At 39.3% G+C, this 15,025-nt stretch overlaps 1 protein-coding gene across 16 annotated transcripts in view; it reads left to right on the top strand.

Annotated features, from left to right (window-relative positions):
• CELF4 (CUGBP Elav-like family member 4) overlaps positions 1–15,025 on the top strand; it is a 700,257-nt gene that overhangs the window by 88,547 nt on the left and 596,685 nt on the right. For all 16 annotated transcript variants that reach the window (XR_004237446.1, XR_004237445.1, XM_032095920.1 and 13 more), the window contains exon 2: positions 3,408–3,490. Coding sequence is in view for 14 of the 16 variants with exons in the window: in XM_032095920.1 (XP_031951811.1) it covers positions 3,408–3,490 (83 nt within the window). In the remaining 2 variants the exon portion in view is untranslated. The remainder of the gene's footprint in view (positions 1–3,407; positions 3,491–15,025) is intronic.

Here is a 15,025-nt window from a genome sequence, read left to right as displayed (position 1 = left end):
GTACTGACTCAGTCAGTACCACCCGTAGAAGTGGAGGACAGAAATAATGCATTGCCCTCACACTATCTTTACTTAAGAGATGTGTTGAGAAATGTTCATTATACTGCTGAGATTGGGCAATTAAAAGGGGATGGATGGTGCAAATGATTTGTAATGGAATATGAAGCCTTTCACCCAGAAATCCTGCTCACATCTGGAGCAAACAGTTGATGGCGAGTGAGCAGTTAAGCGGAGCTACTTAAGAGTTTGCTATGAAAAACTTCTGTTTTTTTCCCAGTGAAATAAGTGGTTCTGTACACAATCATAAGGTTCAGCAGGGAAAATTGATTGTTCTGAAATTGAGTTCCATCTGGCAAATCGAAATGAAAAAAAAAAAAAAAAACCCAAGCAAACCAAAACACAATTTTTTTTGCCATTTTTTTTTCTCTACAAAAAAACCAACATAGCTAATCATATGACATTATTTCAAGATTCAGTGGCTTAGAGTGCTGTACTCCACAGTGTTAACCTGAGTGTTCAATGCTGTGTTCTCCAGGAAGGAAGAGACCTTTGGAGGGGTCATAGGGAGGCACATGGAAAGAGGTAGCCTTGGAAAAGTAACACCTGAAAGAGGTTTTACAGTTTTCCTCCATTAAACACCATAGTACAAAGTAGAGATCAATTTTGATGTTTCAGGGAGGCAGGAGGGGTGGTGCAAGAAAGAGCACTGCCTTTTATCCTAATGCACAAGGAGATGAAATATAGAAATTCTTGCAGGATGGAATAATGGATACGTATCATCTTATAAGAGGCCACATGTTTTTGAAAAATACTATTTTAGCTGACGGCTAATGCTGCATATGTGCCTTACAGAGCAATCTTGTGGTAAGGAAAGGGAACACAAAAAACCCTGAACTGTCCTTTTCAAGTTCAGGTTTGAGGCCTGCTATGAACAGGAATCTATTTCATTTGGCCGCTGCTGGGATGGAACTTCTTAGTGTCTCTAAGCAACTAAGTCTTACTTAAAATAAATGAGATTTTTTTTTCATAAAGATATTACTTTTTGCCCAACACATGTGGGCTAGATTGTAATTCGTGTGCATGATATATGAATGAAAAGGGAAAAAGAAACACTTCCACAGAGTATTTTTTTTGTCCCTGGAAAACAGGGGGGGCTTTTTTGTCTGATCATATGAGAGAGTAGTTTTATTTTCCACTTCAAAATCTTTTTGTCCGTAACACTGTGTTTGGTATGTCAGTGATAATTCGATTCATTCTAAGTACTGTTTTGGGGAGTTTGGCACTTCTACCACTTTTTACAACAGGTTTGGAGAGGACTTAATGGAGTTTTCTCCCTGGTGAGAACTTGCCTCCACACACACATTTACTGTGGATCTTGGATGGAAAATTTGCACCTTCAGAGAAGAGTCGTCTTCTGCCTACTCTGTCTGAATTACAGTCATAGTACAGTAGGAGCTGCAGGACATTGTTACCCTGAACTGTCATCATGGCAATCACAATGAGGAGAAAGATATAGCTATCATTATGAGAGCTTTACACTGCATAGTTTATCTCTATAACAGTGTGCTATGATGTGCCTAATTAGACTGTATCAGCTGCTCCATGTCTGCTACTAAAGGAAGACTTTCTTATTGTGTCTAGTAAACAGAGAGCTCTCAGCCTGTGATTTAGCACTGAAATTAAATTTAAGCATAGTTTCCCATTTGATTATCAGGCTATGGGTGACTTTTAAGGATCCTTTTCAATCCATTACTTCTGCTAGCTGTAAACTCTCTGCCACGATTTCTTCCTCTTCTTTGGTAGATACAGACTAACTGAAACTCATCCATTTAAAGTTAGAGGGGAACAAATCAAAATAATTCCAAGTACGCAAACTTTTGATGATGTTCAGTCTCCTTTTTTGACTGTCACCTTCTGCTTCTGAGTCTCAATTATGGAGACATAATAAATTGGCTTGAATAAACTGAAAGTAATAAGACCTCCAGAAAGTAACACAGGATAAGAGATAATGAAAAAAATTGCTCTTTTTCTTCTTTTTCATGCCATATCATAGTTTCATTGTGAGAGGAGTAAGGTGACTTTCACAAGACAATCCTTGAGAAAAAATGCATATTTATAGAAAAAAAAATCTATTTTATTGTATATATTAATCTATTAAAAGCATGTAAAAATAAAAGTGTGTATTTCTTCGGTAATATTATCTAAGGAAATAATTTGGAAAAAACAGTGAACGTTGCATGGACAAAATGCTCACAGTGGCAATCAAAGTTGAAAAAAGTTTACAGCCTACTGTTTACTCACCTGTTACGTACTTTATATATGCTTGGGGAGAGGGCGGGTGGGTCAAGATGAGGTCATGGAACATGTTTGTTTCTTTGGTAGTCTCTCTGCACTTGTGCTGCTCTTGAAAGACTCTCAGTTTGAGGCACATGCTGCCTGAACCTTGAAATCTATGATACCTCCATTTCAAGGAGCTGGAGACATTCTGTAGTAATTTCAGAGGAAATGTCTTCTGCATAACAAGCACCTTTTTTTTTGCTGCAGGAACTGGCAGGTTTTCAGTATACTGCAGTAAGAAGAAATAATTTGATCACATCAGACACATAACTGATATTGCAACATCAACCAGTTTTACCAGAAGGGAAGCATGAAGGTGGGGAAAGAAAGAAAAGCAGGGCTGTACCTTGACAGGGCTTTAGCCTTTGTAGTGGATAAGACAACTTTTTGAAAGAATCAAAGATATAACCCATTGGTGTATCCCTGAAGTTCAAATGATTTGTGGGTCAGGGATGTTTTGGAGTGATTGTTTGGGCTTTGGCATGATTGCGTGTGGCATGATATATGACTGGAAGCCTGTGAGTCCTTGCAGCAGCTGGTGCAGGGTGGTGCCTTTCTGGTGTGATGCAAAAAGAGCAGCGAGTTTTTGGTGCAGGTCAGGCTAAACAATAGAAATATTCCTCTGCAGTAGGAAGTTCCAAGTCCTTGTATGCCCTTTTCTTAAAGTACTTGGTACAAAAGAAAGACATGAGACCTTTCAGCATATGTCAGCACTTGTTCCCAGTGCTGCTGCTGGAGCAGGACTGGGATCTCATGCCCCACCTTGCCACCATGTGGAACCTTTCAGATCCTTAATCCTGTGCAGCCTTCTGTATCTGACACTTAAGCATGTGTTGAAGGAAAAATAAGCACTCACAGGTACACTATTGCTCACTTTCCACCAGGGCTCAGAGGAAGCTATGATAGCTTCATTTCTCGACTCTTTACTAGTGACATACTAAGGAGAGGATTTTATGATTGATTTACTGGGAACGGGATGATGACAGGAAAGTGGTTTGCTCTATATATCAATTTCAGGAGGATCTTCTCTGAAGTACCACTGTTACTGAGGTTTTTCTTTTTCTTTGCAGGCTGTGCCTTCCTAACATACTGCGAAAGGGAGTCTGCTCTAAAGGCCCAGAGCGCACTGCATGAACAGAAGACACTGCCAGGGGTGAGTCCAGACTGATAACTTTTTGTTTTTCCTTTTAAATCCGAAATGGGTTACATATGGTGCTCTCATCTCAGATTTGGAAGTATAAAGTCTCCGTTTGTTTGGATGATTCACTATTTGCATTGTGCTAATAAAATCAAGACACCACCAACCCACCCAAATGGTTTCCATGCACAAAACTAAAAGCTTTTTACCCTTGTGGGAAGTCAGGAAAACAGTAATCAGCTGTTTGTGGTCTGGGTTCTACCAGTCTTACCTAGCTGAGGATGTGCTTTAGGATTCTGACCACAACAACGAAATGTTAGAAGTCCTCACCATGTGCTTCCTCTCACTGTTTTTCTTCTCTGAAGCAAGTTTTGGCAGCAAGAAATCAAGAAACAGATCACATTATTGAGTTATCACAGAATGAAAACATATTCCTGATGACAAAGTGGTTTGACTCAGTTACTTTAGTATTCAAGCAGCTGTAGCAGATTGGAAAGGCGGTGAGACAAGGAGAAAAGAGAGAGAGAGGTAAGACGCACATGAGATAATGAGGAAAATTATTCACATGAGCAAGATCTAAGGTTCAGACAACACAAGCAAAACTAAAAATAGAATCAGCATTATGTGGGGAAGACCTGCCCTGCTGGATGGGTTTCTAGTTAAGCCGTTACCCAGAGGAGGGGGAGACACTATTTAGATTCAGCCAGAGTAAGGTGGATTGGGAACAGCGAAGTGCTCCTGTAGCTGGAATGGGGCTAGTTTTACAATGACCAGGAGTCAGTGATCACTTAACTAAGACCGGGCTTCTGAGGGTTCCAGGTTGCATCGAAACTGAGAGGAAATCTATCTAAAAATGTGTCTTTATTAGCTGGTGTTGGGTGATTGATTCCTGTGTTGCTTAACCTACCTTTCCACAAATCTAAGACACATCCCTTGCTCTGTGTTCTGAGGAGAGTGTTGATTCTGCTCTGCCTGTTTCCATCATCCTGGGTCTATTTACCTATCTCTAAGCCACCTTGCCAGTATGGAGATGCCCACGCACTTGCTCATCTACATCTATCTTTGCTTAAAAGGCCATACCTTATGCAAATATATACATACTTCATTCCCTAAAAATATTTCTGTCAGCTGACAACTCCCTCTGAATTATTTTTTTTTCTAGAAACTCCTTAGCAGCAGATTGAAAGTAACTTCAGTCTTGTGGGGCGTTTAAGTTTTTCTGCCCCCTCCCCCTTCCAGTGTTTTCTTTTTGCTTTTCTCTTTCCTGAATGATAAAACTGGATGTAAAAAGAATGAGGATATGTTGAATAAGGGTGTTTCAGGTAACATTTTAACTTATTTTTTTCTGAAATATGCTAGAAATAAAACATCTGTTTATCAAAACTAGAGATGTGATGAATAGGGTGTTTTGTATTTAAAAAAGACTAATTGAAATTCCAGATTTTCCACTCAGACTGTTTGCTCTTCTCTTTGGGGGCCAGACCATTCACTTGCGCATGGAATTCTATCTTCTCTATGAGGTTAAAATCTCATCCTGAAATTGTATGATGGTGCTATCTTCAAGAAGACAGTGGGTCAGTGAAATTTAGGACTCAGAGTTGGAGAGGGAGGGCAAGTGATGATTTAGGATTTTATTTTTTTTCCAAGTTCTTTCCATGTCCACCATTCTGAATCTCAACTTCTGTTTTAGAGACTTCAAATCACGAAACTCTTAAAGTCAAAACTGTTTTCTTGGACAGTGGCAAAAATCAACCAGCGTTTGGTCTAGGATCAAGACTTCCTTCAAAGGCTGCACTGACTCATTCTAGACTACAGGGAAACAATTTCTTCTTTGCTTTGTGTAATTTCTGTTACATATACTCCAAACTGGACACACTGGCTCTAGAAGCTCTAGAAGGCTTTTTTTTTTGCCCTTTTACAATTTGGGAGACATATCAGGATCTGATTGAACTGTGAACAGTGAGTCCTCTTTCTAAAAGAGCAGCCAGGTTTCTTAGAGTTCTGAACACTGATTTTCCCATTCCTTTCCTTTCCTGTTCTATTTGTCTCAGGACAAAGGTTTACTTTCCACCAGCAAACCCTCTGCAGGCAGCTTTCTGCCAAGTTTCTGAACTCATCCTCTGAATGATGTCACTGTAGTTTATTTAAGGAAACCAGTCTTGTCTCTTGATAAACTATCATGCCTGGATACTGTTTTATGGTTCCTATCTGAGTAGAAGGGAATTATTTATGACTTACCTGACTGTTCTTGATAACATGCACCAAAAATATCAACCATAGTTCATCACCATAAAATAAGAAGCATTTTTAGGGTCAGGGGTCTAAGTCCTCATTCACATAATTTCACAAATGACACATATATAACATCTTCTCTTGACAATCCACTGTCTGTGACACAAACAGCATGACTGAGGAGGTATCAAAAGCAATTAACAGGCATGGTACAGGAAAAAATAAATAGTACTAGACTAAGCCATTCTTTCCCATTTCCCAGTAAACTGCACATTTTCCTGCTCTTGCAGTATTGCTGTTTATGTTCTTTTTATTATAAAGCACAGAACTGCCTAATTTTTAATAATATGCACATGCATGTTAATGTATGGAAATGGTGAGGCATGCAGAGGTTTTGTCCAGATTCAGATGCCTTGCCTCTCAGCTATGTATCACTTTGTTTTTAGTGGAGTGGCTACATGCACATATTTTACAGTAATTACTTTCTGGATGTGCTTTGTAAGATGACAGAAATATGTTTCACATATTTCTATGTTATATGTAGGACATAAACTCATCCTGTGGAATAATCAAAAGACTTCCAAGCAGGTATGTGTTGATTAATAAAGTCTTTACGGCACTTTGTTTTTGGGTGGGAAGGAATCATGATAGATATTTTGAAGCAAGTAGAATGGAATGTAAAACATAAAACTATCAGTTGGATCTTCTTCATCTGAATGAGTAAATTAGGTTCTTTTGGAGAGTTTGGAATTGTTTTGCCTGAAATGGAAGGTTAATGTAGCAGAGTGTATATGTATGTGTAAAGAGCACTTTGTGATTGTTGGACAATTCAAATTCTAGTGTTTACTTGTGATTGTTTATTTTACATATAATAGAGTGGCTGGATGATGAAGTATATTAGTTCTTTAATAATTTATAGAAATGCTTTGATGTTGCAGTAATTACATTAAAGGTCACATATCAAAGGTAATTTGGTTGAGCAGCTGTGATGGTTTCTCAGAAGCAATCAATATTGCTGTCCATGGCGCTGATTTCACCAAGGGGACTGCCAGATTAAAGGAGGCTTATTACCAGACAGACAGACACGGGGGAAATCAAGAACAGATTGGAGAGATGCACTATTCTTTTTCCTCACCTATAATTAACACTGTTCACCATAATCTGTGCTAATCCTTCATAGTGGGAAACCACCTTTTTTTTTTCCTTTTTTTTTTTACATAGCATTATAAAAAGTGAATTAAGGCAAGGAAGAGTAATTTGGGGGAGCAGGAGAGAGAAAGTAGAGAAAGTAAAAGTTGATTCACCCCTGGTATATCTGATGCTGATATACCCCGCAATGATAAAATGCAATATCAAAAATACAGGCCATGATCCTGAGGAAAGCAAGGCAAGGGGGAAAAAGTGATCTAGACAATGACAGTGCAACATATGGGAGAATTATCTGCCTGTAGATTTTGTATAATATTATCTATTTGCCCCACAAAGCTCCACAGGAAATGAAATAGGGGAAATAAAATTATGTTTTAAGTGTAGTCATTTTGATTACAAATTATAGTGAAGCGAACATTTTCTCCCCTTTCTTTTTTCTTTCTGAAGTGAATGGCAGAGGATAATGCTGAGAAATGTAATTACGCTATCAAGATCTACTTTTATTTATAGCACAAATAAACTGAGCTCTTGTATGATAAGCACAGCAGCATTTTTCTTCCCCTAGTTCTTTGTGTCTCTCTCAGGCAACGAGAGTGAACAGTCCATGTATACTTGGTTGGAGGCACTGTCTCTGCAGAGTTAAAACCTTCCTGTAAGACTTGCAAAGAATAACTATGAAATTAAGTATGTACGAAGCTGTTAACCTCAGCAATCTGCAGGGCCTGTTCAGTCTGGGAAATAGGCTGGGTTTTCTTACTGTATCTCTTCCTCTTGAAAGAGACAGTGGTACTACTGGTATGCTAAATTTCTCAGTGCGTAACATAATTAGTTTTCTCCCTAACTGTTCTGATATTCTTTGTCTCTTCTTGCCATCTAGAAAAAATGCATTCTGTTTTATTCATCATACGCAAAAATATGCATCTTTAACATTAGAAGACAGGTGAGCTCATAAAACTCATATTAAACCCATTTTTTAAAGAAGAAAAAAACCCCTATCTAACTACATTTGCCCACAGTTAAAAAAAAAAAAAAGGTTTTTCCAACATTATTGGTCATACCTGACTTAAATTCGTACGTATATGTAAGGAAAGTTATTTGAGCACAGGAGAGAGGAGGGTGGGTATCTTGCAAGGTCTTGCCTCTCTTAAATCCTTGTAATAAGGCTTAAATGAGACATAAGTGTCATGTGGACTTCAGAAGTCCTGCACATATAGCATTGATTTCACTGTTTAAGCAGACCTTGAAATTTTACTGTCTTCTTATCTTTTTCTTTCTTGTGTTTCAAAGCTTTTTCCAAAAGCTTGTTAGAAAACCATTAAACCACATATCACCCTGCATGCTGTGTTGTGCCAAAAATGGTATATTCCCACAACTTCCCATTTCAAAACTTTTTCTCTACTGATGTAAATTGCAATTTGGTCAGCAGTGGTAGGCTGGATGGGTTCCATTGATTAAAGTAGCCTGCTGAACACACAGCCTGCTCACCATGCCCTTTAGATTTTGAAAGAAAACACATTTAATTGTTCCCTTAGGAGAAACATGTCTGTTTTCTGAAGTTAAAAATGAAGATGAAAAGGAATAAAACCAGATTTGAGGTAAGAGACTTGGAAAAAAACAATAAAGAAAAACAAAAAAGAAAAAAACCCAGTCCTTCAGAAATTCTCCAGAAATTCTCTGTTTAAATCTTTGGATGTCAATGTCATGCTTAAAGAGATTTTTTTTTTTTTTTTTTTTTTTTACTCCTTGTTTCTTCCTTCAGAGTGACCAGCCAGTAAAAGGACTTTTGGATCTTGCTTTGGGTAAAGCAGGGGAGAGGAGAGAAAGAGGAAGCTATATGCACTTTCCATTTGCTAAAAACCCCTGTAGTTTGACAGTGCTGTTCTGTTCACCAGATGAGATGAAACACCTGGGTCCTATCTGCTTGGTAAACATTAAAGTTCCATTTCACTAGTTAAAGATTGGCTTCTGTATCCCTATAAGGCAGCCTCTAGAATACAAAGTAAACTCCCTCTCTGCTACCCAGTCCAAAGAGCTTTGCAGAGAAAGAACACAGTGCCAGCATCCTGACAGAACCAGTGTGTTGGATGCATACTGTTATCTCAGCTGAGACTGGTGTATTCATCACCTTTGTGGTGGCTAACCAAGCTCAGCCTGAGATGTAAAATGGCAAAAAGGCTTCTCAGTAGCACCTGAGATTTGGTGGCAATTGAAAAATGATGTGCAAAAAATTAAATTATAAAGGTACAGTTGTCTTGTCTTTTTAATTTGACACCTTCTGGATCTCAAAGGATGATTTCCAAGTTATTTAACAAAAGCTTTAGCTGGACCTTCATTTGCTTTATGTGTTATTCAATGACAACTTTTCTCTCTGACGTGTCTGCCATAGGAGGATCAATCTAATTTTATGTACAACTGTAAAGATGAATGATAAGTAGAAAGGATTCAGGCAAGTACAAGCTGAATAAATTATAAAGGGCAAATGATGACAGGACTGGGGGTCCCAAGAGACAGTGATACGATAACAGAAACTAAAGACGAATTTATGATGGATGTAGTTAGCATGTACTGAGGCTGTTAATTCTTCAGGGTAGTTTTACAACTTCTTGTGATTGGAGCAATCAAAGTATTTCATTTTAAAGAGATGCTGTATATTTTCGCTTGTCTGTTCTGCATATTTGTATGTACGTCCTCATTTACATGCATAGCAGTAAACTCCCATAGGCTAGTCAAGCTTACCTCCCATCAAAGGACCCCTGTTCTCCAAACCATAATGCCACTGTTTATGCATAAATAAATAGATAATGTGTAATGATTTGAGGGCAAAGCTGGATATCAGGGAAAAAAAAGTTTCCATTTTCATAGAACATGGCAATCAAATTTTTTTAAATCCTGCAAGTAGCTGAGCACCTCCAGCTACCTTCAAAGCCAAGCCTAGGGATTGAGTTAGCTCACAGATCCCTGATGAAAAATTATATATAACAAGTTTCAGGTAGGTCAAATTTTGGGCTTAAGCTGCTTTAAGAGCAGCTGATGCAGAATCATAAAGTTAGAAGCAAATCTGATCTCAGAGCAGTTCTTGATTGCATTTCATTCATACTCTTATTTCTAACTCTTGTTCCTTATTATTAAGGATATTTGCATGAAAATGATCTTTTTTCCTTCCTCTGAAGGGTTGTCTCTTGTCTGTGAGTAATGCTTACTCTGGCCTACATTTGTGAATACCATGGGCTGGATTCTGACTTCATTTACACAAGTGTAAATCAGCAATGATCTGATTGAGGTCAAGGGATTTATATGGCATAGGAAAGAGCAGACTCAGCTATATTTGTCACTGCTGAAATGATGTCATCGTGAAAAGTACCATAGCTCTAAATGGGGAAACATATTTTTACATGGGAATACGTGATCTCACAAAACACTGAGCATCCCTGGCACCTGCTGGGCCATTCCATAGCTCCCATGGCCTTTTTGGTAGAGAGAGGTCCCAGCTCCAAACTGTAGGAATTAAAGATGGTTGGTGTCTTGGTGTTTCAACAGTGTTAACTGTTAGATACTGATCAATCCTAAGCATTTGGATTGCCAGTTGCATCACCCTACTGATTCAGCAGTGATGGGATACACCCAGGAATAACTTGAAAGCAGTAAACCTTCATTCCTCACCCCATGTTCCCAGTCACAGAGAGACAGAGGAAGAGAACAGGCACCCTTTACTTTTCATTTTTTCAGTCATGTGGATGATAGTGCATGACATTACATAGCCCAGGAGTCATTGTTCATAGGCTAACCTTTCCATAAACACCCACTTCCCATATTTGCACTACAAAGAATGTGGTGGTTGTGATCTGTGAGGCCAGTGTAAGTTCCTAGTAAAGCATTTGGTAGAAGATCCTGTATAGTTATGTGATTTGGATTTCTCCCTGGGGTGATACGCCCACCTATACTATAGCTTTACCAGCTGTACTACCCATAGCCTACCCTGGTGCAAGCTGTCTGCCCAATGTTTTTCATGCTGTCTATACATCCCTTAAAACCCTTCAGATGCTCAGTGACAATGATTTTTTTTTTTTTAAATACAAAGGTTGAAGACCATGCATAAGAGTGATGGCTCAGATATATGTGTCTGCCTCCAAAATCATTATCTTTGAAACTCACAGACCTGTGTCTTGATCTAATTTAATTTGAATAGTCTATATAATAACAACAATGAAAACATAAAACCATGGACTTGGATGTTGTGGAGCAGCTGCATTCCATGCCTGTAATTCGTGGTGGGCAATCCTCCAGTAAGGACTTGAATCTTGCCTGAAACATTATTTCTGGTAGCGCTACTTATGCTATGTAGGTTAAGAACATCTATGCTTGTTGAAAACATTTCAGTTGCAGAGTAGACAGGCTGCCAGCCTTACCATGTGAAATCCATCCACTGGCTGCAGATCTTTTAAGAAAAGCTGTGTTTCCTGCATTAAATAGTCTAAGAGCATGATTCGTGCATTAGACTTAAAACTGCTCTTTAAGTTAAGAGCACCTTTTAAAGAACTATCTGAGCTGGAATGCTTTTGGGAGTGACAGAAACTGTCCCGTCTCTCCATTTACGGATAACTTCTGATAGAACTTGACATGATGTAACCCATTTAGCTCCCATGTTTCCCTTCTGCTGCGCTCTGTCTCTGGCAGGGAGAAAGTGGTGAGGAGTGACTGACCATGAGATTGCACTATCAGTTCAGGCGAGCAGGTATCTGAAGTGACTTTGCTCTGTTGAGTAGCTGCAGTGAGAGACTTACAGTGGCACCACATGTATGAATTGCTGCACTTGGCAGGTTCCCAGCAATGTCAAATCTCTCTGATTAGTTTCTGTAAGTACAAGGACAAAATTAAGCTTAACCTATTTTTCAAAGAAGAAATGTGCATTTCCCATTTTTCTCTTTAATGGGAACTTCTTATATCTTGTGTCCACACTTTTTCTCCCCTCCCCTTCCCACCATGTCACTCCTTTAAAAAGAAAAGCTTGTTAAAATACAATTTCTTGTAAAAACATGTGCCTTCAAATTTCTTTGGTTTCTGTAACATTTTTAACCTTGATATGCATTCATTTTCAGCACCAAATGAATCCCATGGTGCTAGAATGAAGTTGTTCTCTTACTTTCCCCTTAGGTATGGTAAACTACAATCCTAAAATCCTCTGCCACTTTCTAGTGCATATTTTCTTTGACATATTGCAAAAAATGAGTGTTTTGATCACTGGCTTTGTAGGCAGGTTTTGGCAGAGCAAGTTTTGTCCAGCTATAACTAAACCATTCCAAGCTCAGTTTGTTCCTTCAAACAGATGGGGAAATTTTATTTTTCTCTTGTTCTTATAATGGCTCATAATTTCTATGCTACTATGTCGACTTTGCACGGTAAATATGTAACTGATAAGACATGCTGGCGTGAGTTTCTGATTTCATTTACAGCTTTGATCGGTGGAAGAGCACTTTGTTTTCAAGGTGGTAAAACTGGAATCAGTTTTTCTTGGTCTTTTTATTTATGGCTAGCTTTCTGTCAAGATCTTCCCTGGTAAACATTTGAGATGTTGCTTCTGTCTTTCAGGTCATTTTGTAGTGTCCTTTCTCAATGAAGTCACACTAATGTCTCCTGTCTGGTCGAGCATCATTTTCTCCTTTTCTCCTACATCCCTTCTCATCCTGCATGTCTGTCCTTGCCATCTCTTATCTCCTTTGTAGATTTGCTGGAAACATTACCCTGTGTTCCCGTAATGCCTGCTTGGTGAAATGAGTTGAGATTACAGCTGCTGAGGAGGAACACCGTGCTTCCCAACTACTTCTGCCTGGGAGAGCACATATTTTCTCCAGACAAAGGGAGAGACTCAGCTTAGTGAATGTTTCCACATTTTTTGACACCACACGTATATAGATTGCAGAGTTGGCTTGTCCTAAATCTGATGTCTCTTGAAATTATGAGGCTTAGGGTGTATGGGTTTTTCAGTGTATATTCATGTTGCCCAAGAGAAACAAGGCAGCCAGGAGAGAGTTGTACATGCTGTGTTTTCTTGTCTGTTCTTCCTCAGAGCAACTGGGGAGCGCCTGGGGATACATTTCCATGTCTGTGCTTGTCCTGCACAGGGAAGGGGGGTGGAACGTACAGGGGGTGAACCGTTCGAACCTTTCAGGGTGCCTGTTTTGTTGGTAGCAGCCTGCTGCTCCCACCTTGTTATTTTTTCTACCGCTGTATTTTCACACTGCTTGACATGACTCACGCTTTCACCTGGGATGGTAGAGGCTAAGACACTCCTGGGAAAGTTGGGCATGTGTTGCTAGCATTCAACAAGCACAGAACTTCTGAGAGGAGCCTGAGAAAATGCTGATATTTGAAGTCTTTGTATGGTTTTTTTTGGAAGTACAGGCTCTACAAATGTGGGTACACTACAAAGAGTACAGATGTGACACCCTTCAAAGACAGCGTCTCATGTCCCAGTGGAGGTCCCAAATTTATGAATATTGATATGTGTTTCTCTTTCATTTTTAGTCTATTAAGCCTTAAACCTTTTCCACCAGTACTCTGAACCCAACCTGCAACAGCACAATGATAATGCCTCTAAAGTGAGCTTGTCCAAACTAATTTCATTGTCCTTGTTGAACAAAGTGCAACAATTAAGCAGACAAATGGGTCCAGATAAATCGAATATTTACAATTATGTCAGTTTGGATAATCTAATGTGATATTCATTGTTCAGCTAAGAAATATGTTTCCAGTGAGGAGGAGCTGTCATCCAGTACTCTTGTTGGCTAGATGTAAATTCAGAGTAACTCCATGGGCTCTTGCAGAGTTTAAGCTTCTTTACATCAGTGCAGCTCAAATGAGAATCTCGTCCTCTTTCCATATATGCCCTATAAAGCTGAGTCCCTTCAGCTGCACTTGTGTTTTAGAAATACAGCCAGGAGAGCTGGAAGGTCTTTCTTTTCCCTTTTTTTTTTCCCTGGGCTGGGGTTGTATTGTTGAACTCTCACTTAAGGGAATTCAGCTTTTTCTGAGCATCTCTTCCCTTCCACCACTGAAATACTGACTGAAAACTTGAGTTACTGTCCAGATCTGGCATTGCTGCTGACTTTCTGAATAGCACTGCAATCAGATCTCCTCATTACCAGTGCCTCTCCTCCTTGTATTAACACTTTGTGGCTGTGCCCTGCCTTTCCACTAATTCCAGCTGAAGACTCATAACAATCCCAGTCGAAAGGCAAGGGATTTATACCAGCATATCTATACTAAAAGGGAGATTGCCGCTACTTTCTGCTTCATTTCTTTGCAGGATACATTGCTTCTCATTCCCTCCTCCCCGTCCCCCCCTCTGCTCAAGCAGAGCACACTGTGTTGCTGGGCAATTTTCACCAACTTAATCACATTTGGGCCCAGTGTTTTTCCTGCAGACCCTGGAGTGTGCAATGCTTAGGCCTTGGTTATTAGTTTACACAATAAATGAAGCCCATTAGAAGAGGATAATCAGGGCTTGGAGAAGGCCACCTCACTCGTTATCTGAGGAGGTTATGTTAAGCCTCTGTAGTTATTAATCATACTTTCCTATGCAGATAGCTGAAGATTAAGAGTCACATTTATCCTCTTTGCTCCTCATTCTTTCGCACTGATGTGCAAACGCTCTTTATAATCGTTGTTATTATGGTTATTCATAGCCCATCCAGTCAGCCAGAACTGCTCCTGAGATGTTGCTTGAAGTCTTGCACCTATCCATGGTGGCCTGATGATACAGATCAGAGCCACTGGAGGTCTCTCCATTTGAAACTCGGAAAACATCCTTGAGAGTCCTAGAAAGTCTCTGCTAGCTGTTATTGAATTGCAGTATCTTGTCCAGAGGCCAAGAGAATTCTGAACAGAAGCCGACACCATTATAAGAGCCAAGTTTAACAGCAACCCTCTTGATTTCACTTGCTTTGCTCTTTAATACCATCTCTAACCTTGAACTTTGACTAAGATGATATGCTACCTTGTGGCTTTTTGAAATCTAGCCTAATGCCCTTTTAATCGAAGTGAATGATCCTTTTCCCCTACTTCATTTTTAAGCACTTAAATCAACTCGGATAAAATCAGAGCTGCACCAAGCGGACTCAACATTGTTAAAAAGGAGAAAAAAAATGTTTAAAAATGAAAGCTATTACTCCA

Source organism: Corvus moneduloides, chromosome Z, assembly GCF_009650955.1.
Source record: "Corvus moneduloides isolate bCorMon1 chromosome Z, bCorMon1.pri, whole genome shotgun sequence".
Taxonomy (NCBI): Eukaryota; Metazoa; Chordata; class Aves; order Passeriformes; family Corvidae; genus Corvus; species Corvus moneduloides.
The sequence above is the reverse complement of the archived record's forward strand: the minus strand, read 5'-3'. Positions and strand labels throughout refer to the sequence as shown.